Source organism: Chaetodon trifascialis, chromosome 13, assembly GCF_039877785.1.
Source record: "Chaetodon trifascialis isolate fChaTrf1 chromosome 13, fChaTrf1.hap1, whole genome shotgun sequence".
NCBI lineage: Eukaryota > Metazoa > Chordata > Actinopteri > Chaetodontiformes > Chaetodontidae > Chaetodon > Chaetodon trifascialis.
Window position 1 is genome coordinate 14,735,137 of NC_092068.1, and position 23,791 is coordinate 14,758,927.

General features: G+C 42.1%; 2 protein-coding genes across 2 annotated transcripts in view; one reads left to right on the top strand and one right to left on the bottom strand.

Moving 5' to 3' along the window:
* hpse2 (heparanase 2) overlaps positions 1-4,743 on the bottom strand; it is a 52,065-nt gene extending 47,322 nt beyond the window's left edge. The window contains exons 1-3 of the mRNA XM_070977986.1: positions 4,435-4,743; positions 2,192-2,346; positions 1,248-1,409 (exon numbers count right to left, since the gene is read on the bottom strand). Coding sequence (XP_070834087.1) covers positions 1,248-1,409; positions 2,192-2,346; positions 4,435-4,715 — 598 coding nt within the window. The 5' untranslated portion in view covers positions 4,716-4,743. The remainder of the gene's footprint in view (positions 1-1,247; positions 1,410-2,191; positions 2,347-4,434) is intronic.
* A 4,401-nt stretch (positions 4,744-9,144) lies between these two features.
* Positions 9,145-23,776, top strand: cnnm1 (cyclin and CBS domain divalent metal cation transport mediator 1). The gene is made up of 10 exons (XM_070977923.1): positions 9,145-10,816; positions 14,233-14,376; positions 15,561-15,701; positions 15,908-16,077; positions 16,316-16,415; positions 17,708-17,853; positions 18,337-18,580; positions 19,905-20,009; positions 20,852-20,953; positions 21,415-23,776. Exons 1-10 carry the CDS (start codon positions 9,346-9,348, stop codon positions 21,492-21,494), a joined length of 2,703 nt encoding a protein of 900 aa, XP_070834024.1. The 5' UTR covers positions 9,145-9,345; the 3' UTR covers positions 21,495-23,776.
* The last annotated feature ends 15 nt before the right edge of the window (positions 23,777-23,791 follow it).

Genomic DNA, 23,791 nt, shown 5'->3' on the forward strand with positions numbered 1-23,791 from the left:
GACTATTTGAAAATATGCAGCCGATACATGTTCTTCATATATGGATCTATCAGTCAGACAGTAACACACAGAGGGTCTCTATGTTCCAAGGAAGCAAGACCTTTTGAATTGATGGAAAACACATTGCAGAACCACTCGTGTGAAGCCACTGGTTCTGTGTGTACAATGACCAAACATATAAGTGACACATTTAAATTTGTTCACTTGAGGAAGATCCTTTGTTTAATCTAATTTATCAATGTCTTTTCAAAGCACATGGCCAAATACGTCATATTTCTCAGTGAACATGTGGTCATGTACATCTAAACTTTTTAACTATTTAAAGGATTTGTAAAAACAAGATCAATGTATTTTCTTAATTGGGTTGTGGGTCAATTCCCAAGTCCACAGTGATTTTTCCAGGAGCTCTTTGGCTTTCAAGAATCACTTTCTGGGTGGTTTTCTGTTTTGGAATAAACACCCTGCCCACCCAAAAAAACAATGCCCCATTTATTGTCTTGCCAAGATGTTGAAGAGGGTAGGAAGTATGCATGAGTCTGTGTGAGCAGGCAGCAGAGCAATCAACATTTGCAGTAGCATTATCACTCTAATGATGCTCAGGGGTTAAACTTTTTGTACTTTTCTAGTCCTTTATTTTCTTACATCTTAAATTTAGTCTCCAAGCTTCAAAGTACTTTCTCTATTAGGTCTACCTTTACAAATCAAATAACTTTTAATTTGGACTTCTTTGGCCTGTAAAACCACAAAAAGTGTGTTAACTGATCCTCTCTGACTTCTCTCTGTCTTTGTATGCAACTCGCTGCCGGGCTCAGGTTTATGAACGATTCCAAAAACAGCAGTCAGAAAAATCCCTCATTTACTTTCTTCTCCAGCAGTTCCTCATTTCCATCCCAGTCAATCACAGATAAGAAAATCAGCCCACCCAAAATCAGGACTCCAGACTTCTGCGGTCAGGTTGAGTTAACCAGTGAAAACGTCAGAGCTCTGTTTACTAGTCTGTGCCGCTGCACCCCTCCATCCATCTCCACATTCCTCCTTTACAAATTACATTTGTCATTCTGAAAGCTGATGGTTTCCATTGGCATGCTTTGAAACTTGTGTGAGTGTATGCGCACATACGCATGTGCATGAATGTGTGTGACCTACAGGACCTACAAGTCGAGACAATGCGATGTGAACAAACACAACATGTTAGGACATCAGCATTCGCCAAAACAAGACAGATTTTTGTGTGTGTGATCTCCTACCTGTTATTGTAATGTTGCTGTAAATGTTGGACAGTTGCTCTTTCAGCAGGACGAGCTGTGTGGTGGCGGCCTTCTCCCGCTGCAGCTCCAGCATTATGTCAGGATGGCTGGCCAGTTTGCAGCCCTTCTGTTTGTCCAGTGCGATGTCACTGCGCACTATATCTGCAAGACGGCACAGATGGAAGAAATGAGTATTGCATTAACATTTTTGTTGGGGTGGATTTGAACAATATCCTTCTTATGTTACTATTCTCACAAGTTAAAAAAAAAACAAAAAAACAAAAAAAAAACACCTGTTGAGACCTTTAAGGTTGTCATTTTTAACACACGTTTGTGTCTTCTTTTGACACATTTTTTTTTTAAATATATGCTGTTCAAAACTAACACAACATCCTTAGTGTCCTTCAGTATCTTTTATTAGCTCCTAGCTAAAACTAATGCAGGCAGACTAATACAAGAGCCCTGCGTTTTGCCCTAAATTTATGAATGTTATAATTTTCCGGTTTTGCTGTTTATGAAGGTTTTAATTCGTAATTTGAGGTGCAATTAACTTGTAGCCTATTGTGTTACACTAAGAGGCGTTTCTAATATTCCGTGCACCACATTTAGTGAGGGCTGAAGCCTCTCTGAAACAGTTTTATGAAAAACTGAACATTGTTACCTTCGGTAACAATCCAAGGTAGGATTCATGGAGGGCGACCTCAGTGTTAACTAGGTAAACTAGGGGTATTTTACAGAGAGAGCGGTGTGAAATAAATAACAACCTAACTTAACATTCGAAAGAAAGATAATTTTGCATTACATTGTTTTTAATGTGTGTGACTGTTCACACAAAGAGGAAAAACACGCACAGGCCGAGTACAGACGCCTACGCATTTTCTAAACAGCGCGTCAAAACTACACATTGAGCAAAGCAGAGGAAGACAAACGACGTGTCTTGTCACCGTCTTCGTAGTTCTTCAGATAGTAGTCCGGTCCCGGCCCTCTGAATTTGGCGAGGTTCTTCTGGTTGTTGAACTGCAGGAAGTCCGTCCGCTTTCCGCCAAAACGCAGGAAGGCAGGTGACAGGCCGCGCGCCAGGGTCACGAGCCGCCTGGAGCTGTGGACACACAGGACAGAATGACACTCACGTGACAAAGCAGCGCGTTATTAAAATGTTGTCTGTGTTTGTAGCTTCACTTCATAATCACGGCCATGTGTAGGAGGAGCAGAGACCTTTTGGGAAAGCGAAAAGTCATTTATTTTTGTTTCAATCTCAGTTCCTACTTACTTCAGACCTGCGGTCCAAAACGTGAAAAAATAGCCTATGAGTTAAATACAAAATAAGTCATTTCCCTTTGCTGTGGCTGCTAAAGCACCGCAAGCTTATCATAAAACTTCTGTCCATTTTTATCTTTAACATCAGGCCCAAGAAACAGGCAACGACTCCACCATCATCTGTCATCCGATGGAGAAAGCATAAGGAAGCAGCAGGTTAGCGTGACCTGAACGAACACACACGTAACGTTTAGACTGTGAGCGGGTTTACGCTCCACTGATAAGAATGTCAAGGTTATTATTTAGAAAGGCCTACAGGTATGAAAAATTCAGGAGTTTTCACACATATTTAGCATAATAATAAGTTGCTACTTTCATTTTCAGCCGTCACAGACTTCTGCTAACAAAGTGTCTTTATTTTGGGGTGAAAGTGAAAACATAGAATTATCACTGACAACAAATAGCTATAATCTTAAAAATGTATTATTATTATTATTTCATATATATAGACACACACACGCACGCACGCACGCACACACACACACACACACACACACACACACACACACACACACACACACACACACACACACACACACTTTTGATTTTCATATGCAACATGAAAAAATAGCTATTAAGCTGTATGTGACATTAAAAATGTTAATATTTTGTGAATATGTAGTTTTATTGGTTCCAAAAACAATGCAAGTCTTTCATGTAGTTTTATTTCGTTGTAAATCACTGATTTTTTTCATTTCAGCCGACGTGGCGCGCCCCAAAAAATGACGGAAGATGCATGAAGTGACGGCCGGCAGGCCTGCAGACTACAGTACAGAGCGCCTGGTGTTTAGGGTATTTCATCCTAATGATCAACCATTACTCAATTTATAGTTGATGAAGGTAAATGTATACAATATATTAATTATAAGAAGATTGGGCAATGAACAACAAACCCAGAACAAAGTTGTAAAAGGAGGTATGTGATGTGGTGGAATGTAAAATGTTTCCATGCATTTACAGTATAGTAAAATAATAAAATGGTTTTGCATTCGCCTTCTTTTATTATGAGGGAATGAATGGCACACAGATGAAGGAAATACTTTGTTAGTAAAAGGTTTCCAGTTTGTGGAGAACGTACTGGACAAAATGATGTCATGTTTTCCTTCATAGAACATCTTCTGGATCATAATCTGTGACAATGACACACTGGGATCTGGAAGCTGAACTAAACAATGTGACGGAGAAATATTTTCTGATAAATCCCATCCAGGACGTGATAAGTCCTTAGTCTGGTCTGTGTTGTGAGCTAAAAAGTTTAGTATGAATGTGGAATTTTTGTTTTGAATTTTGAAAGTGTCATGATTCATGGTCAAACCATGCACCAGTGAAGCGGGGTCTAGTCTCAAAATACGCGTCTGTGGCGACATTTTGATTGTTCTGAGGTGAAAAGTCACAGAAGTGAATGAAAGTCAGTCAGTTTTTTCCACTGTGCATTTCAAAAAATATTGAAACAACATGGGTGGCATTGGACCCAAGTGGAGTTGATTTTTTAGCTGTTTTACAAAGAAAAATAAAACTTCAAAACAACTTTAATGACTTGGACACTTTGCATAGCAGTCTAGACGCTAAGTGTACATAATAGAGCGTAAACTGTAACAGCAATAATCACGAAACGGATCGCCTTTGAACCATTCGATCACTCTCGACTTTATTAAATTATCTGGTAGGTTTGGTCTTTGCCAGATTGGATGGAAACCATTCAGTTATGTGGAGCACTGGACCACTGAGTGAGGAAGAAACGTGCTGGCTCACTCTATGGCAATTCAGGCAACGTGGCTGCGTGCGTAATGAATAAAAGAACCAGCAAACATTTTGGAGGCGGACACGGACACAGATCGATGTTGTCGGTGAGCAGGAAAGTTCTTGGTACCTCAGAAAGTCCAGCCAGCCGTCTTTGATGATCGAGGGGTCCAGCTGCAAAGAAAGGAAGTTGTCGTTGAGGACTCTGGTCGGACTGCGGGTGTTGACATCCAGGAGAATCAGCGTCCTCTCCATGAAGCCCGGTCGTTTCCCACCGGTCGCAGGTCTCTGATATGTCGAGGAGGAATGAGAAGAGTAGGAGGAAGAAAGCACCGACTGCACCACCAAAGTAGCCAAAGATGCCAGCCACAGGGAGGAACATGGGAATACGCAAGGTGAGGATTTGGGCATCTTCTTAGTTAGGAGAGCAGGAGAATCAGTGCGCGTAATGAGGCTTATAGGTGAGAAGAAGAAGAAAAAATAATAAGCAAACTGCTGCCGCGAAGTTCGATGGTGGTTCTTTACCTCGTTCTCATCGATCTGGATCTGTCTTCCTGTCTAGTTGTCTCACCCCCTCTGCCCCCCGCCCCTCTGAGTATTTTTGGGAGCTGCTCACAAGAGCGCACGCCCCGAACCAGCCTTCCCGGTTGTGGGAGCCAGAAGCTGGAGGGAGGAGAGGGGGCAGCACCGCCCCTCTAAGGTTCTCTGAGGTATGAATACAAACTGCTCAAAAGTAGTTTTCTCAGCTCATGTGGCCAACAGCAGTTTCTAGCAGTAACTGGAATTTCCCCTTGCGGGACTAATAAAGGAATATTGAATTGAATTGAATTGAATTGAATTGAATTGAATTGAATTGAATTGAATTGAATTGAATTGAATTGAATTGAATTGAATTGAATTGAATTGAATTGAATTGAGTTTCGTCTGAGGAGGTGAGGACGCGTTGTCATGTAGATACCGAAGATATAGTCGCGTTTTCTGATGAAATGAACATCAATTTTTTTCTTAACTCGTGTGTAAAATAGTATAACCATCTGAATATAACTCTATTGAAAACCAATCAGAGTAGCTGCGCATGTTTAGATGTTATTAGGTTATTATGATGATAAAGAAGAGGCTTTCTTTCTTAATAAAATGAGTGACCCACTTTGGCTGATGAGCCGATTCATTTTATTAAGTTAGAAATCTATAATTCGTGGAAAGATTTTTATGTAGGAAAAACAGGATTATGAGGAAAAAAGCCTACGATGCACAATGCGCTCCTATGAACAAAACGAACTGCAGAACATGTTTGCAGTGCATTTAAGGGCGGCGCAAAGGCCTGTCCGGGGATGTAGTTAAAACCCACCTAAACTCAGATTTACCCACCATACATTCATCATATGGGCATAAACTCAAATGCACATCTTACTCAGAAAAGATCTCTAACTAAAGGCCATCATTCCCAGCTGCCTCACACTGTAAATTAAATGTTCCAACAGAAAATTGAAGTTGTTGGATCTACAAGAATCTCAGGGCTGCACAGCCCAAGAGGACAAAAGCTCAAAGCTGCTTCAAAATAAGCAAAGATGCAATCCTGTCAACAGGATATTTCATGTCCCTGTGTACTGTAGAGGCTCCAGTTCGTTTGACAAACAACTGATTGATTGCACATTTTTCAAGACCGATGACGTTTGAAGATGGCCACATGAACTGTTTGGTTCTTTTTCAAAAACATTCAAAGCCAGTTTTGGGTTTTAAGCTCCTACACATGGAGCTCACCTATAAACTCTTTATGTGACTTGTCTCTCCAGATGTTCTTGGAGCACATGTGAGCGAGAAACACACCAAAGTGTACTCTTGCGATTTCTCCAGGGCGCAGTCTCATCGGGAGGCCAGTGTAGCAAGAAGTGGTCGTTTAAGGTCACTGCTGTCTCACATATGAGCAGAAAATTGACCTAATCCATTTTATCCGGTCTACAAAACCTATTCACGAATGCATTACGCCGCAAAATAATCCAAGGTGTTAATGTTTCAGGTTTTACACACGAACGTTGCCATTAAACGCATCATAGAATCCAACAGGCCGTATTTTGCAATGACACATCAGTAAAAATGATGCTGTTAATTCTTCAACAAAACGTGAAAAGGCAGCTCAGGGCCACCCCGAGTGCCACATACACTTTAGAAACACTGATGAGACACAAAGATGAATCTTGCATGTGTCTGAGACTTCAGCAGTATATTTTCTTCCATGTACCAGATCAGCAGAAAACCAAGAGCATAAACCGGTTTGTGTTGCTTCATGTTGTCATTTTGGCAAGATAGAAATCACATTTGACTTAGTTACAATATAATCCAGGTTTTTGTTTTCAGTAGAAAGGTATTTAACTTTTATATATTTATACAGGCTAGACCTACGAGCTCTTGAATGATCTTTTACATATTAAAGTGCGCAATGGGACATCTGGCATGTCGCTTATAGTTTTTGGGGTTGTTTTTCTAAGAAACGTAAAAAGAAACTTAACCCTAACGAAACATCAATATATCGTCATAATATTTGAAAAGGAGATTACATGTCTGTGAGATTACGGAGTTAGTGTGTTGAGAGCATTTCCATTAAGAACTCTTTGTATTGTTTCGCTGTGGATGTCCCACCAGCTTCATAAGGATGATCCGTTTCAGTGACCGACGGAGGAACTGTTGCAATCAAAGATTTGAATTGTTTTTGGACAGAGTCCCAGATTCTGCACACACAGCAGAATATTGCAAAAAGTTGTTTTAGAGGTATTATTTTAGGTTCAGGCAATGATTTAGTCCAACGGCACATTTTGAACAAAAGCATTTCATTGAACGAAAATCTTCTTATTTATGTGAAACATGTTCAGTTGGTAAACACAATGAATTATCGACTCTTATAAATACAGCAGTTCTTCTATCATGTCCCTTAAATTTAAGGTGGACTTTCAGCACTAATATACAGGGTAAAATACTCTTTAGGGAGCTCTTGGCCTCTCCTGCTTCTATTATATGCCAACTTCATAACATTTTATTTAGCAAAAGACTTGTTATCAGTGTTGATCAAATTTAGCATTTATTCTGTAATCACGTTCGGGATGCCCACGCATATTCTTTGCAAATATATTATAGAGTTTGGACGCTATAATTATACCATAATTGCGGCAGTGTGTATGGGGATATCCATTGTCTCATCACTACCAATAACAGAAGATTTTATTACGTTATTAATTTAATACATTACGTAATTGTAGTACAATATCCTATAGGGGTTTTAAAAACATTCTAAGGGGAGATAGGTTTAAAGAATCGGACAGAAATGTTCTTTTGAGCATCATGACTGATTTTCGTTGGGAAATTTTTGACTGATTGATTTATTGACTTCCTGAAAGTTTTATTTTGCCGCCTCAGTTATTATTATTACCATCGAATAAGTGCAACATGTCCACAGAAATAATGTGAAATGTGAGTGAAAGTGCCGGTTTTATTTTTTAAGAATAAATTATCTGGGAGTTTTAAAATTTTATTTTTATATATATGTATTTTTTAACATTTTTAATCTGAAAAGAAATTCATCAGATCATCAAGGAATTTGTCCGAAGGTTGAGTTATCTGACATGTCAGAATCGGATGGAGAAGTTGATGCAGGCAAATCCTTATTTCACCCGTGGTCCTCGGAACCCAGACTGCTCTGTTCATGTGTGCAAAGCCCCCCTTTTTCCCCCAAATGTTATGGTGGACGTGTGGCTGACGGAGAGCAGACAGAGTGTTTAAGTGTTTAAGACTTGGCGGTGCTCTGTTCTCACCTTCAGTTTCCCATCTCGTAAATCCGACAGGCTGTGGTCATCGAACTGTGCTGCATGAGGACTTCGCTGCATATTCCTGAGCGGCTGATCCATGTGCGGTAAATCACAGTGATAATCATAATAATAACAGTAAGAATAATCCTAATGATAACAATTATAGTAATAACCTATTCTCCCGTTGCGACATCAATGTGTTTGCAATAGACAACAGCTTACTTTTGCTGTCTTTGTTTTACTGAATTAATATTTCATCTTCTTAATATCGACATTTATGCTTTATCAGTGGTAGTCACATCAACAGGTCGGTCTGTATGTATAATATATTGCATGAAGAGATATAAACGTTTTGCGTGAGAGCCCATTTTTTAAAGCTGCAGTATCAAAATGTGTTCCTCTTAAATGTGTTGACAGATTACAACACTTGTTCTGATTATTAAAAGATTTCAATTCAACTAGAATTCTGAAAATAAAACAGTTTTTTAATGACAAAGAAATGAAGGTACACACATGATCCTGTGTGTTACTTAAGTTTATTGTCTGCTAAACCACATGTAGACTCCAGCATGACTCAGAAAAGGCTGCTCTGAAACAGGTGATAATGCTGCCATCTACTGGAGACATCAACACAGCAAATAAACGTAACAAATAAATATGGAAAGATGTTAGTTCAGTAATATTTGCGGACTCCCAATCTAATATTGCCTTTGTCCCTTAAGATCGGCGATATATGACCTAAATTGTTTGTGTCGAGTCTCTAAATAATGTATGTCTGTATTTTTCCCTTTATTTTAATTTCTGCTGTGGTCTTAGTGGAATATCCGTCTAATAGTGAGCCCATTGATGGTTTTCTATAGTTGTAAGTGTTGTTGGAACCCTTGTGTGTCACATTAATCATTCATGATTGGGCATGTCCTGTCTTCTATTTTTAGAAAGTGGCAGACAGCAAATAAGATAGGGCTACGTCACGGTCTGTCATATTTAAGCACTCTAGTGCCCCCCTCCTCTCTCTCTCTCTCTCTCTCTCTCTCTCTCTCTCTCTCTCTCTCTCTCTCTCTCTCTCTCTCTCTCTCTCTCTCTCTCTCTCTCTCTGTGTGTGTGTGTGTGTGTGTGTGTGTGTGTGTGTGTGTGTGTGTGTGTGTGTGTGTGTGTGTGTATGACATACCATCCTCTTCTTCATGGATATGGCCACCCAGCTGCTCCATCCATCCCATCCGCACACCACGTGACCCAGTTCTCCCATGTCCTTTAGTAGTTCATTCAGCATGATGGCTGCGGATGCTGCGGATGCTCTCTGCAGCATCCTGCACCCACACCGGTTCTCTCTCCTGTTTCTCACCGTCACCCTCTCCTCTCTGCCGGCCCCGACAGCAGCGCTGCTCGGCGTCCGGCCAGAAGACACTCAGAGCGGAGAGCTGTCCGTGCAGGATGGGATACTGAGGGCGACCGAGGGGACCCGCTTCATGCTGAGGGTTTACTACACCGCATCCCCAGCTACGGAGCATCCCAACCGCCTAAACATCAGCGGCAGACCTGACGCCGCTCCTGCCGCTCCGTGGATCGCGTTTATAGAGGAACCAGGCGGGGACAGCGTGGACGCTGAGAGTCTGCACCGGTCCACAGGGAATCCATGCGAAGAGGAGAATGCCCGGAGCTCTGATATCGAGTTGCTTGGCTCTTTCAGATCCACCTCAAGTCAGAACTCAGTTTTGGTGGAGCTGCTCGCCAAAGACCTGCGCAGAGGCGAGTTGATCAAATACTACTCCATGTGCGCGTTCGATGGAGTGAAATGGGAGCATTTCAGCACCAAAGACTTCTGGCTGGCGGTTGTGGAGAGACCTCCAGAGGCAGATGTTTGGCTCCAGGCAGGTGTCTCGGTGCTCTTGTTGGGGTTGTCTGCGCTCTGCAGCGGTCTGAACATCAGCATGCTGGCTCTGGACCCCGTGGAGCTGCGGGTCCTGCAGAACAGTGGCACAGAAAAGGAGCAGAAATACGCACGGAAAATAGAGTCGGTGCGTAAACATGGAAACTACATCCTGTGCACTGTGGTGCTGGGCAACGTGCTCACAAATACCTGCTTCGTGGTGTGGATGTGCCAAATTTTAGGAATGACTGCGCTCTCAACTGCCTCGTGCACTTTGGGGATATTCTTTATTGGCGAAATTTTACCTCACTCCGTGGCGTCCAGGCACAGTCTCGCCATCGCTTCCAAGACCCTCTGCGCGACCCGGCTGCTAATGCTGATGTTTTTCCCCATCGCCTACCCAGTCTCCAAGATTCTGGACATCATGCTGCACCAAGAGATCAGCAACTTCTACACCAGGGAGAAGTTGGTGGCCATGCTGCGGGTCACAGACCCGTACCACGACCTGGTCAAAGAGGAGCTCAACATCATCCAGGGAGCCCTGGAGCTGAGGACCAAGACCGTGGAGGACGTGCTGACCCCGCTGTCAGACTGCTACATGTTGTCCTCGGACGCCGTGCTGGACTTCTGCACCATGTCGGACGTGATGCAGAGCGGTTTCACCCGGATCCCGGTCTACGAGAACGAGAGGTCCAACATTGTGGACATCCTGTTTGTCAAAGACTTAGCCTTCGTGGATCCTGACGACTGCACTCCCCTGAAAACAATTACTCAGTTCTACAAGCATCCCATGCACTGCGTGTTCAGTGACACCAAGCTGGATGTGATGCTGGAGGAATTCAAGAGAGGTAACATGTCCAGAACTTCTGAGTAACTCATGAGTTAGAAGCTGAGTTTTTAAGTATGTGAGGCGCCATATGTACTGTATGTATTGGCCCAGTCTCAAGGCTACCTCCTGCCATCAAGGGGCTAAATGCCTTTTGAAGTGACTGTGTACTTAGAAACAAAGTTTGTAGTGCAAGAGTCAGTGTATACATTAGTCCATTGGCTCACAGTGGGCCTGCCAGTGAAGCCCTTTGATCCCCAGCGCAGTGAGAGCCATATGTGAAATCTGATACAGTGTCACACAGTGAGTGTGGTTCAGCTAGAGGTTAGAGGCTAACAGCGACTAGAAAGGGGTTATCTTAAGAATGTATGTTGTAAAAGTCATTTTCCCATGACAAAAACACTGTGAACTTTATCTGCCCCTGCCCCCCCCCCCCCTTTTTTTCCCTCTCTGTATTATTACATGTGTATCAGTTATCAGATGAACGCTTTAATGTAATGTTGAACTGTTTAAAATGGGATTTATCAGGAGTGGAGGCATTTGCCTTCCCTGGAATGGCATAGGATGTAATGAATATTATCTCTATCTCTCTCTGACTCACACCTCTTTTGTCTGATAAGCATCTTTGCTGGTAAGTGCATTCCCAGTATTACAGCACTCCGTCTCTCACACACATGCAGCGATAGCATCTCTTCACTGCAGAGCGAAAGTGTGTCGCTTCTCCTGAGGGAGTTTTGATCATAGCTGGATATGATTGTGAATCGATGCTCTGTGGCGAACAGCTCAAGCTGCTCCCCTGACAGTGTCACAAGGTAAAATTGAGATACATGAGAGGCCACTGGAACGACTGTTATGTAAGGACTTCATTGAGATTTACTTATGTTGTGAGGATTAAGATGTAAATCTGTTTCATTGACAAACAGAGCTCAATAGATGTTGATTGGAGGCAGCAGTTGTCCAATCAGAATGTGAGAAGGGGACACAGTGGTGGCAGCATCATGGATTAGATCGGCATTTACAGGTCAAGAGGTCCATCTCTTGATTTTGAACAGGATTATTATTATCTCTAAGGTCAGGTGAAATGGTGAAGTTCACCTTTAGATTGTCTGTGTGCACCTAATTGTCAGCCCGCTGTGACTTTGAAGCCTCTTGCACTCTGTAGGTCATCGCCATCCAAGCCTGCAGAGCAACCATGAAAAATTTAGCTTCAACCTTTCCCTTCCTCTCTCACCTCCTTCCTATTTTGCTCGGATGGATTAAAGGCTCCTGCTGTTCAGGAAGCCTGGCTGGAAGCTGTGAGGATGTCTCACTGAGAAGGGTGACGAGCTGGGGTGAGGCCTGAGAAAAGGATGGAAATGTCAGATATACTGTGCAGTGGAAAATGCATGCATGTTTTAGCTTCCATACTGCAAGCTATGTTCTTTACTTCATGCATTTGTGCTTTCATGGCATGAAAGTTTAATGAGCAACACTGCTGCAAGCCTTTTAATTTACTGGGGTCTGATATTCCATCGATGGTTGAAGCAGTATTCAGATAATTTTGTTAATTAAAAGTAGCAATAACCCACTAAAAAAATGCAAGTAAAAGCATTTTACATTTAATAAAAGTACAGAAATATAATGTACTTAAAAATGTACTTAAGCTATCAAAGTTGTCCCTGTCAGTGTTATTATAAACCAATAATGGGTGCTAGATGTACAATCGTAATCTGAACAGTAAGTAGTAATTATGGGAGTTAAATAAATGTGGTGTAGGAAAAATGTAATGTAGAGGAGTAGAAGTATAAAGTTGTATAAAATAAAGTACCTGAAAAGTTTATTTAAGTACAGTATTTGAGTAAACGTGGTCAGTTACTTTCCACCACTTCAGACAATTCTGCTAAATAAACCATTTCAATGCACTGAACGATACACAACATAGCCAATATGTTTTTTAATAAACTAAATGTGTGCATGTGTGTAAAACACGGGAAAAACTGCCACAGAGATATAAACGATGCATTATTTCCTTCAATGGTACTGCAGTACTGATGGTACTGGCTGTAATGTTTGTAGAAAACCCAGAGAGCAAATATACACATCATGCACAGTCATATGCAAACACATTATGCCTGATCTAAAATAACACATAGACTGCAGGAGCCTGCGAAACTGGCGGAGCAGAAACATTTGCAAAAGGGACATCCATGGCAGACCCAGTTTCGCCTCAGGCGTGTGTGTCTGCGTGTGTGGGTCTGGTGAGTGTGTGTGTCGTTCTGCAAGAGTATTATGTAACATAATGAATGATGTAATGCAGTGTGCGGGCACATCAGCAGCTGATGGCAAAATCCACCTCTGACTCACCTGAGCTCTTCAGACAAGCTGACCTGCACAACCTCGCCATCTCAGCCAATCTCACACAGCCAGAGGCTCATGATTGGAGATGGCTGCCTGTCAGTCAGTCTGGATTTTTTTTTTTTTTTTTCTTGTTGCAGTGGATTAAAGCATTTGATCCATTTTATCCCTTGGCAGTGATCCCCTAAATCGGCCCATCTCATATGAGCCACTGATTTTGTTCGACGAGGTTGGAGATTGTCAAAAGCCGTGTTCTAGTGACATCATAAATTTGGTTAGATAACTTATTTAGGCACCAACTGACTTATGTGTTGACGTAAAACGAACCATGGCGGATGACGATAAAGCAAAAGACATGAAGTGTAGCTGCTGATTTTCTAAAATTTGTGTTTTTGGTGGATTGAAAATGAAAATAACTCGCTCATGCTGTTTGTTAATGTGTTCATGGTCATTTCCCTGCTGTTCTCTCCTTGTGGCGGCTTTAACTTCGTGTCACATTTGCTTTACTGACTCGCTCTGGAGATGCTGCTGGCGAGCCGTGTCATTGTATCAGGCAGGCTTGTCCTGTTCCACCAAATGCTTACTGAGTGGGAGGCACTGGGTCTGCTCATGTGATGTGTGTATGTGTGGTGTGTATGTATGTGTGTTGACAGAGGTAGCAGCAGCACGGGCAGTTTCGTCAGCAGATGCAGGCATCCCCAGACTGATTGCGTAATTCAGTGTTTACGTAAGGGCCAAGTCTCCCCAACTGTCAAAATGTCTCCAGACTAATCCCGCAATGCCCACTTATTGTCTCGTCTGGGTCTCACGCACACATATACACACACACACACATACAGACACACACGGGGCAGTCCTGACGCTGAAATCATTTCATCCTCATGCTGCTGAGATACATCTCTCCTGTGTGTTTATGGTCTCTCAGCCCCAGTTGGTGTATTAATGCTGATTTTCATCATGACTACACAGATCCAGTTGGAGGCTGTTGACTTGTGTTATTTTTATCCTGTGACGTTGCCCCTCAGCCCATTGCATGAGCAGTTTTTAAGCATAAAGTCATACTTGGGAAGCATTTGAACTCCTTTTCCTCTCTGGTGAATGCAGGCAAGTCCCACCTGGCTGTGGTGCAGAGGGTGAACAGCGAAGGGGAGGGAGACCCCTTCTATGAAGTGATGGGCATCGTCACCCTGGAGGATGTCATAGAGGAGATCATCAAGTCTGAGATTGTGGATGAGACAGACCTGTACAGTACGTATGACACATAAACACGGTGATTATGAAGATGAGTTGGCTGTGAATCAATTTTATTAGATTTCCAGCTCCCACACATAATAGATTTTCTCTTGGTTTGTCACAGCTGCTGACAGAGTTTGTTCAACTCTGTGGTCCACAGCATCACTGGAAAATGCTCAATTCAGCACCACATACAGAAATATTAAGGGATGCAAAAAGGAGCGTTTTTGCATTAATAGTCCATAGTAATTTCCTTTCTTCCACCATCTCCTGCCCTCATTGTCTCATTAAACTATTGATCCCCCCTTTGCTCCCCTCCTGTTCACAGCTGCTTGCGGATGCATAATTAAATAATGTCAATAAATGGCCCAGTCTCACAGATAATCACCATAATCCGCTCATCTTTAATTGGCTGGAAAGGCTCTCCGCAGAGATGAATTCAAACGCCAAACTCCAGTCATTTCACATCTAATCTTTTCACTCTCGAAATTCCACGAGAGAGAAAAAACCTTTTATTGTGCGCTTCCACAAAAACTCTTCTCCCTGAAGAAATGAATATTAAAGTGAAGTGTGCTACAATTTTAATTACATGCAGTGTGAGTGAGGAAGTCTCTGTCATGGGTGCATTTGTGTGGGTGTTCATAAACTCTTGTTTTTTGTGTGTGTGTCTGCGTGTGCATAATTATGTGTGTGTGTATATATAGCACAGGGGAGCTAATCTCTCCTGACTTAGGACTTCAGGCATTTATAGCGCCAGCTGTTCCTGCTGCAGCTATGATGTATTTAATGGAATATAATGTATTAATGCTTCTTGCATCTGCCGAGAATAAGTCAATTTATCAATCAGAGGTGTGCTTATGCTGCACTGGATAATCTCCAGCTATCTGCAGCTGTAGATAAATGTATTAACAGAAATTGTCTACAAATCCATCTGTTGCATTTATTAGCATGCATCATATAAAGCTGCATCAACTAATGAGGTCAGTGGCACTTCTAAGTAGTTGCTAATTCCTTGTAGTGCCAACAAAACTACTGGATTTAGGTGGAATATCTAGTGAGGCAAGACCCCAAAATGGCAAAGATCAGGGAAAGAGTAACACATTTCTTCTCCTCAGCTATTCTCAGAACATATATAAAACCTGATATCTGAACTGTGTACTGTGCACTTTAGACGATTCCCAACCTGTGTGTGTTCATAGCTGATAATCGGAACAAAAGACGAGTATCCAACCATGAGAGGAAACAGCAGGATTTCTCCATCTTCAAACTGGCAGAAAATGAGCTGAAGGTGAAGATGTCGCCCCAGTTGCTGCTTGCAACACACCGCTTCTTGGCTACAGGTAGCACTGCATGTGTGTTTCTGCATGTGTGCGCGTACTATATGCAGAGTCTTTGTTTGGGTATATTTTTGGGTGAACACAATGGGTTGCAGGATAAATCAAGGACATGTGACAGTGAGCACGGTGTTCTTTCTTTGACTCTGCTGTGTTTTCTTGTGTGTGTGTCTGCGTGGCTGTGTGTGTGTCTATATGCATCTATCTTGTAGAGGTGGAGCCTTTCAGGCCGTGTCATCTGTCAGAGAAGATCTTGCTGCGTCTCATCAAACATCCCAGCGTTGTGCAAGAACTCAAGTTCAACCCTAAGAACAAACACGCGCCTCAACACTACCTCTTCCAGAGAAACAAACCCGTCGACTACTTTGTGCTCGTTCTGCAGGTAAACTCAGCTGCTTTTTAAGCCAGATATGTATTTTTAATAATACCAGTGACACCAAGGCGTGTGAATTATGAAACCAAGCAGTAATCACTTCTGTACTTAATTTTGCTATAATTACTGTGTTTTGCTGGATCTTTCCAGCATGGAAGGCTCCATTAGATGAGTAATCAATTCAGTGTCACACCATGAGCAAAGAGCTCACATCTAATGCATGCAAATGGCTGTGTTGTCGTTGCAGGGACGGGTGGAGGTAGAGATAGGAAAGGAGGCTCTCCGCTTCGAAAATGGAGCATTTTCCTATTATGGCATGCCAGCACTCATCCCACCCCTGCCTATCGGTAAGTAAGTGCACACATGGAGCATTGTAGATCAATGTTTTCAGGACTCACAATGAGGGTGATGGCAATGATGATGAAGCAGCAGCAAGAGTTTAGCAGTAATAATGGTAAAATCAGTGCAGTGCCGGCGGTGGACCTGTTTTTTGCTGTCTGTATAGCGTCAGCCTGCAAGAGCAGCAGCAGCAGCTGTGGGAAGTAAGTAATTAAAAGAAGTGATTTCAGAGAATTTCCCAGCGGAAGGACATGACCTGTACAGGATTATATGAAATCCAGCTAAGACTGCAGAACAGGCAGAAAGCCTCTCTCTCTCCCTGTGTTTCTTGTACTGGTTGTGTGCATGTGTTGCATGTGTGATGTTCAGGGTGAGCTTTAAGCAACTTGGAAGACCCCATTAAATATCTGAAAATCCCGTCTCAGGACATTACAGAATCCAGAGTTTTCTGTTAAGCAGCTACAGATGTATCCCATCTCAAAAGAGCATTTTTATTTATTTTTTTACTTGCTGTCTCTCTGAGTCATTGCTCTTTAATGGAAGCATTTCTTGCCACTCAGCTAGACAGTGCTAACCTCAGAACTATGCAGAATATAGGCGAATGGAAAGGACCTGCATTAAAAAAATACACACAAAATACTTCTATCTCTTATCATCTCATTACACACACACACACACACACACACACACACACACACACACACACACACACACACACACACACACACACACACACATATATGAAGTAAAATATATATAGATGAAGTAAAACATAAAACATCGTGCAAGTATGGTGCCATACAGAGTGAAATCATGTTTCTTAGGTATAGTCAATAGTGGGTCTGTGAAGGAGCTGTTTGCGATTGAATGTGACATTTATTTTCTAAATAAACGGGGCGAAGAGTGATGACTTCAACTGCCTAGGGTGGCCAGTAGTGGGGGCTGACACTATATAAACCCTGGACCCTGTAACACCTTTGGCTTGCACTGAACTCAGAAATACAATATGGCTGTTTTCCTTAATAACTGAAAATTTGACAGTTTGGGGATTTTGGAGGTAGGAGAAGACAAAGGCAGAGCTGCAGTGCATGTAACTATAGTCAAAGTTCAGCAAGAACAAGCAGGTTTGCATTAGTGTACAGTGAGGAGGCCATAGCTGAAAATATCTGCTTTACTCCCAAAATGAAATAACATAATTAAAGAGCATTTTTAAAGATTTGGGTGTGTGAAGTCTTTTCATAGCATGATGTATGTATGAACTATACAACTAAAAGTTTGTTTTTTCTCCTGTTCTGCTCAGGTCAGAGGTACAGTTCCCGCGGCAGTGGTCTGAACCAATCAGATTTATTACTGAGCGGAGGCAGTGTGGGTCAGCTCACTGTAGGAGGAGGGGTCTACTTACCAGACTACTCAGTCCGACAGCTCACAGACCTGCAGATCATCAAGGTGACCAACATAAATGCCTGCACACACAGCACTGAAACATGTGAAAAAAAAACCCTGTTATTATAAACTAAATTAAATGTATAATTTCCTGCACACTGAGGGCAGAAAAATGCAAGCCTGAGCCAACAACTGCACTTTTAAGCTCCCTCCATTTAATCTTGAAAATTCTCAAGAATACACTCTTCCTCTGCTGCAGCGTTTGCCTTTGATATGTCCTAATCCCTGATTCTGACTGAACACAGACATCCTGTCTCTCCCTCTCCTCTCCATTCACTCTCTTTCCTTTAATCACTGGGGATAATTGAGCTCCATTTCAACCATTTCAGCCTTAAATGTTGGATGTGCCCTCTCGTTTCACCTCTCCTCCACTTACAGTCCATGTTCCCTCCTGTCCACCTGCACTGGGGTCAGGGGGCCGTAAAGGCAGCCATGTATGCACACGCAGATCTCTGATGCTAATACTGGCTTTCTTTGTCCAAACAGATCACCAGGAACCACTACCAGAACGCCCTAACGGCCACCAGGATGGACAGTTCCCCTCAGACCCCAGATCCGGTGGACCCTGATGCTAAAGGGAGGCCTCCGGTCCCAGAGGCCCGCTCACACAGCATCGCCCTCCCCCTCACACACACACACACTCGACTGGGGCTGGCACGCCTTGCACATCTCCATCCCCACGGTGGCCTTCGCAACACCTGCCAGCTCAATGAGAGAAACCGCATCGTTCGTGAGTAGTATAGATTGTGTAAAACCATTTGTCAATTAATCAATTAAATGAATCCTCTACAATACTGTTAATCAGTCAATAGTGGTTAATTTCCATTTCCACCTTCTAAAATGTTTGCTGCTTTTTTCACCAACTGGAAAATATTTTTTCAAATCAGATTCATTAATTACTAATAAAAACAGATTTATGTACCAGTGTAGATCAATAGAGGTCAATCTAACATGAAGTCTGACACAAAATAGAACAGGCTTTATCAACATATATAACAATTAGCATCATCTTTCATAATTATTTCCTGTCTTAGTTTGGACTTCTCATGTCCTTCTCACCTTGGTCAGATGTCTGCATGTGGGATGAAAATCTTATACTACCTTCCTCATCTCCTCATCCACATCCATTTATTTCCTCCATCAGCCCTGTGCTCAGGCATGAAGCGTGAGGCATAATTTCCCGTGCCCACATTTAGTTATATAAAATGCTGATGATTCTGCTTTTGCACTCACTGTTTCTCTGCGTGGATAAGAGCAACACAAAATCCCTGAAATGTAAATGATGATCTGGCTCCTCGAGGCTCAGTATGAATTTATGATTCTCTGAGCTGGTGGAGATTTCTTTTGAAGGAAAAGAAAGCAGAGGTTCAAAGGATCAAACACACTGATTGGAGTGCTTTGTGGGCTAAGGGCCAAAAACCTGCCTGAGAGCAGCAATACATGATTCATGTAACTGTCTGACACTCTGGCTGGTCGGGAGCAACATGAAAATGAATGATCTGAAGGCCAGTGGGTCCGGTGATAATACATTTTGTAAAAAGACATACCAGTTTGAATAATGTTACACCGTATTTACTATTTTTATCAGGAAAGAATCCTAAACGTCAAACACCCACAGTGACTCGCTCACAAAACTGGTGCAAATGTGGCATCAGCCAATGTGCACTGGTTTCAAGGCTTAAAGGATTTCCCACATACCATCTGTCTTGTGCTGTGTGTAACACGCCACCCAGTTTGTGTGTGCGTTAGTGTCATTAAGAAAAATCACTGGGCAGACGGTTCTGTTGGTTGTCAATAAAAGATTCCAGTTATATACCGCCAGGTTTTACTGTACCTTCAGTCACAACAACAGTAAAGTCCCCCCGACTGGTTAGAGCTCATCTTGTGCTGGAATTTAAATCGCATACTTTTAACCCTTAATGGGTCACCGGCATCATAACTTAAAACTAAAGCAAGCTCTCTACCTCCCTCTATCAGCGGAGCTACAAGCAGCTGCTGTCACATCGCTTTTTGCAGTCGTTTTAGGGCTGACTGGTCTGATTCTCTCCTCACAGGCAGTAAATCTGATGGGCAGAGGAGTCCCAACGATACCGTGTTCCTCCGCATGGAAGAGATTCCCTACATCAATGAGGACCGACCAGAAAATTATAGAGAGGATGGTGAGTGCTGCATCCTGGAAACAGGCTTATGAATCTTGTCTGCCAAATTACATAATGTACAGAAAGTTTTTTTTTTCCTTACTTTTTTCTTTGTTGTTTTTGTTTTATATGATTTTACCCATTAAGTGCTTGAAATACAACATTTGAAATAAAAATACATTCGTTTCCATTCATTGTCTATGCACTTCTAACCCTAACCCACACCAGTGGTAAATGAGGCTAAAACATTTTCAGTGTTTTCTGGCAGCAAATTATATCAAAAAAATTCACATCAAGAATCAAAGGATTTTATTTAAAGTAAAACTGTGCAAGTTTTAAAAAAAGAAATAACACATTCGTCCTCTTACAAATGAACAGCTTAGTTCACATGCAATAAATCACACCTTTTCTCACTTCAGTGCATTCAGGAGTTTTGCTGCTATAGCTTTAACTGGTCTGCTATGGTGGCTAATGTTAGCAGCTAATATTAGCAAACTTTAGGTAGCTATTGTAACTCACATTGCAGAATTTAGGACTGTTCTCTTCTTTCGCTACCGTTACACTATATCCAGTGTCGTATGTCAATAGTTTTACTACTGAAATACCTCACCAGGAGATATGTTGTTATATGTTGTTTGTGACCCCATTGTCAGTTAGTTGTCCTAATAATAATGTCTTGAAACAACTGACTGAAGCCAATCGACGCCATTCTTTTTAAAGTCTATATGATGTGCAGCTTTTGCCACCTGCAGTGGAATCTTATTTTATAGGCTGTGTATCTACATACCACTGTAGGTCTGGGGGTTATTATCTGCTCTATCACCTCCATCTCATTCTCTCGTCTCTTACACTTCCTCCCTCAGATGTGCCTACAGAGTCTCAGCCGTCCACCTCTCCCTTCATCAGCTCCCTGTCTCTGTCCAGCTCGGAGGAGAACATTGGAAAGAAGCTATTGCGTAAATTGAGTGAGTGAGCCATTTTGTCACGGACACAGATGCGACAGCACACCCACACATACCGTCAGACGTGCGCAAACTTTTCTGTCAGACACAGGAACAGCGCCGGGTGTATCTTAGCAACAGGTGATGTGTCTGGTCCCTCGCTGCAACCTACTCCTTCCTGCAGAGCAGAGCAGAGCAGAGCAGAGCAGAGCAGAGCAGAGTCTCCAGATGCAATTGTCCCTATTGGCTCAGATACTATATGACTCATTTACTTTTATTTATTCACTGGAGGCTGTAGCTGTGCTGCTTGGTGCAGCTGATGTTATTTCAGTGAATGGTGAATGTGAGGTAGTTTCAAAACAATCTTATGGAAGTTGCTTCTGCTCACAGTAGTGCAAAAGCAAAGGCAGCAGCCACAGTTTCAGGCAGGTACCTGAACGAGTGATTATCAACCTGAATGTCAGCCTGTTCTCCTCTGTTTCTAGGTAACAAGAGGAGGAAAAAGTCTCGGGATGGAGAAAAGTGTTTGGAGGAGGGCTCAGAACAACTGCCAGTGACGAGCTAGCACAGTGACACCGAGGAAGAGGGGCAAAGCACATGCTATCTTCCTCTTTATTATTCACTGGTTTTCCTTACTAAACAGCCACCCCCCCATTAACTCCCTCCGTGCTCCAACACAACTCTCACAGGAGACTGAGCCATCTTATCTGTCGTAGCCACCAGTAATACTCAGGTCCCCACTTGCACACTCTGTCACACCTCTGCCTGACTTCATACCTTTAAAGTGACTATACATAAGTGGGACGGATCTGGAAAAAAAAAAAAAAAAAAAAAAAAAAAGCCTGATTGGACAAATCTAAACATTGTAGTATTGGATTTATCCAGCCTTACACAGGACTGCACTGGTCACAGCAGGTTTTCACCATGTTTTGTAGTAAAGAGGGCAAATCTTGACCAGGTTACCTTTTTATAGTAGCTCTATCCATAATGTTAACATTAAATCATGACATTTAAGCCATAATGTGATGCTGAAAAGGTAGCATAGCTTGGAATTACCTAACAGACTTCAGCACTACTTCATCTGGACTCAAAGTCCTGAGATAATATCTGAGCCAGCTTTGACCTTTAAATGAACAAAGAATACATATTTATTCTAGATTTGTTATTAGGAGGCAGTTTCCACATGCTGAAAAAGTTGTTTGCGCAGGGAACTGTCCTAATGTTGCCATAAAGGTGCCGCCTACTGCCAACACAGCCCGACACACGAAGCCACCAGACAAGAGCACAATTTTTACACTATTTTAAAACGCAGTTATGAAAAAGCCATAAATTAATTCCCAGCTTGAAGGACTACTTACTGTATACACTGACCTCTCAGCAAGTCAATTTTGAAGATACCCGTGCTGGAAATAACATTTTTTTTATGGGAGTGTCTAAATTACCAAAAGTGAATTGACGATAGCAACATAAATCACCGTACAGACTGCATCCTTCCTACATAAACGCATGTGTCTTACATACAGTCTGTTTGGTGCATCTCTTCCCATTAAAACATCCCCTTCTCTCTGTAGCTTTATGGACACAATTTCAATGTTTCTATCAAAAACACCTTTTTTCTTGATGTTATCACATTTGAAAAGAAAAAAAAAAATCATCATCCTGTTGTTTGATTGCATTCAGTAGAACACTTAGCAATCAGCTTCATACCATTAGCAACGGCGACCACTTTTATGTGTACAGTCCATCTCTCATAGTCACTAAAGCTGCGTACACCGATTAAAAATAAGCTAGGGGTTTTGGATCTTTGGGGTCTATGGATCCAAATGGGTATAATGAGTATTCTTGAGGAAGAGTAGTTGCTACTTGCATGTTTGTTTATGCTGCTTTTGCTGTAGAATTATCCTCTGTAGAAGCCCTGTGTTTCCATATGCATGCTTAAGGGATGCATGAATAGGATGATACCAATCTGCAGTAAATTCTCCCCACAGAGGTGCAGTATGTGACTTATTGAAATCTTAAGCGACTGTAGATTTTAAAATGAACCAACAGCCTGAAGTTTTGACTGCTAAAGTTGAGAAAAAAGCTATATGTATGATGAATACTGAAGTACAACAAAGAAACACAGAACAGCAAAGCTTTCATTAAAGGCAGTTTTCATGTTTTAACTGTTGTTATCAAGACACAAGAGGGCATCAAAAGGGGTTAAAGGTCATTGCATCTACTGAAGAGGGTGAAGGAGGCCAAAGAATGCTGCTCACTGAAGGAAAATTTAAAGCCATTGTTCCAGAAATCAGCTGTTGTGCAATAATGATTTGATCCTTTTTAGTGGTAGCTGCAGTTCAGGTTGGACTAAGCTGAGCTGCATTGTGACATCTTGGCAGGTCCCCTGCTCCACAGAACAGAGAGAGAACGAGATATGAAAGAGGAAAGCAATATGACGCACGCTGACGCCAAGCCACCGCCTCCTTTCAAACACACACACACGGTGGTGTTTGGGGACACTCGCTCATAGAATTCATTCTGCTTGGTGAGGCTATGGAAGTACAAAGGATACTGCGCTGCTAAGCTGTTCGCATTGACCCTTCTCTGTGCACAGAACATGCAACGGGAAGTCTTTTGATCTGACAGCTGACTCTTAGCCAGAGGATTTGTCTGAATCAGAACTGCTCTCAGCTGACGCCTTTGAGAGATTTTGCAGTTGGTTAACACTGTTTTATATTTCGTTTGGGATAAAAAGGTACATTTTTTAATGTGAAATTCAGATGATTATATAAGTTACCCAAAGATATCAAGAGACAGACCATGTGATCTACACAAGGGATACTTAAATAAACTTACTAAACTATTATTCTTGTCTCTTTT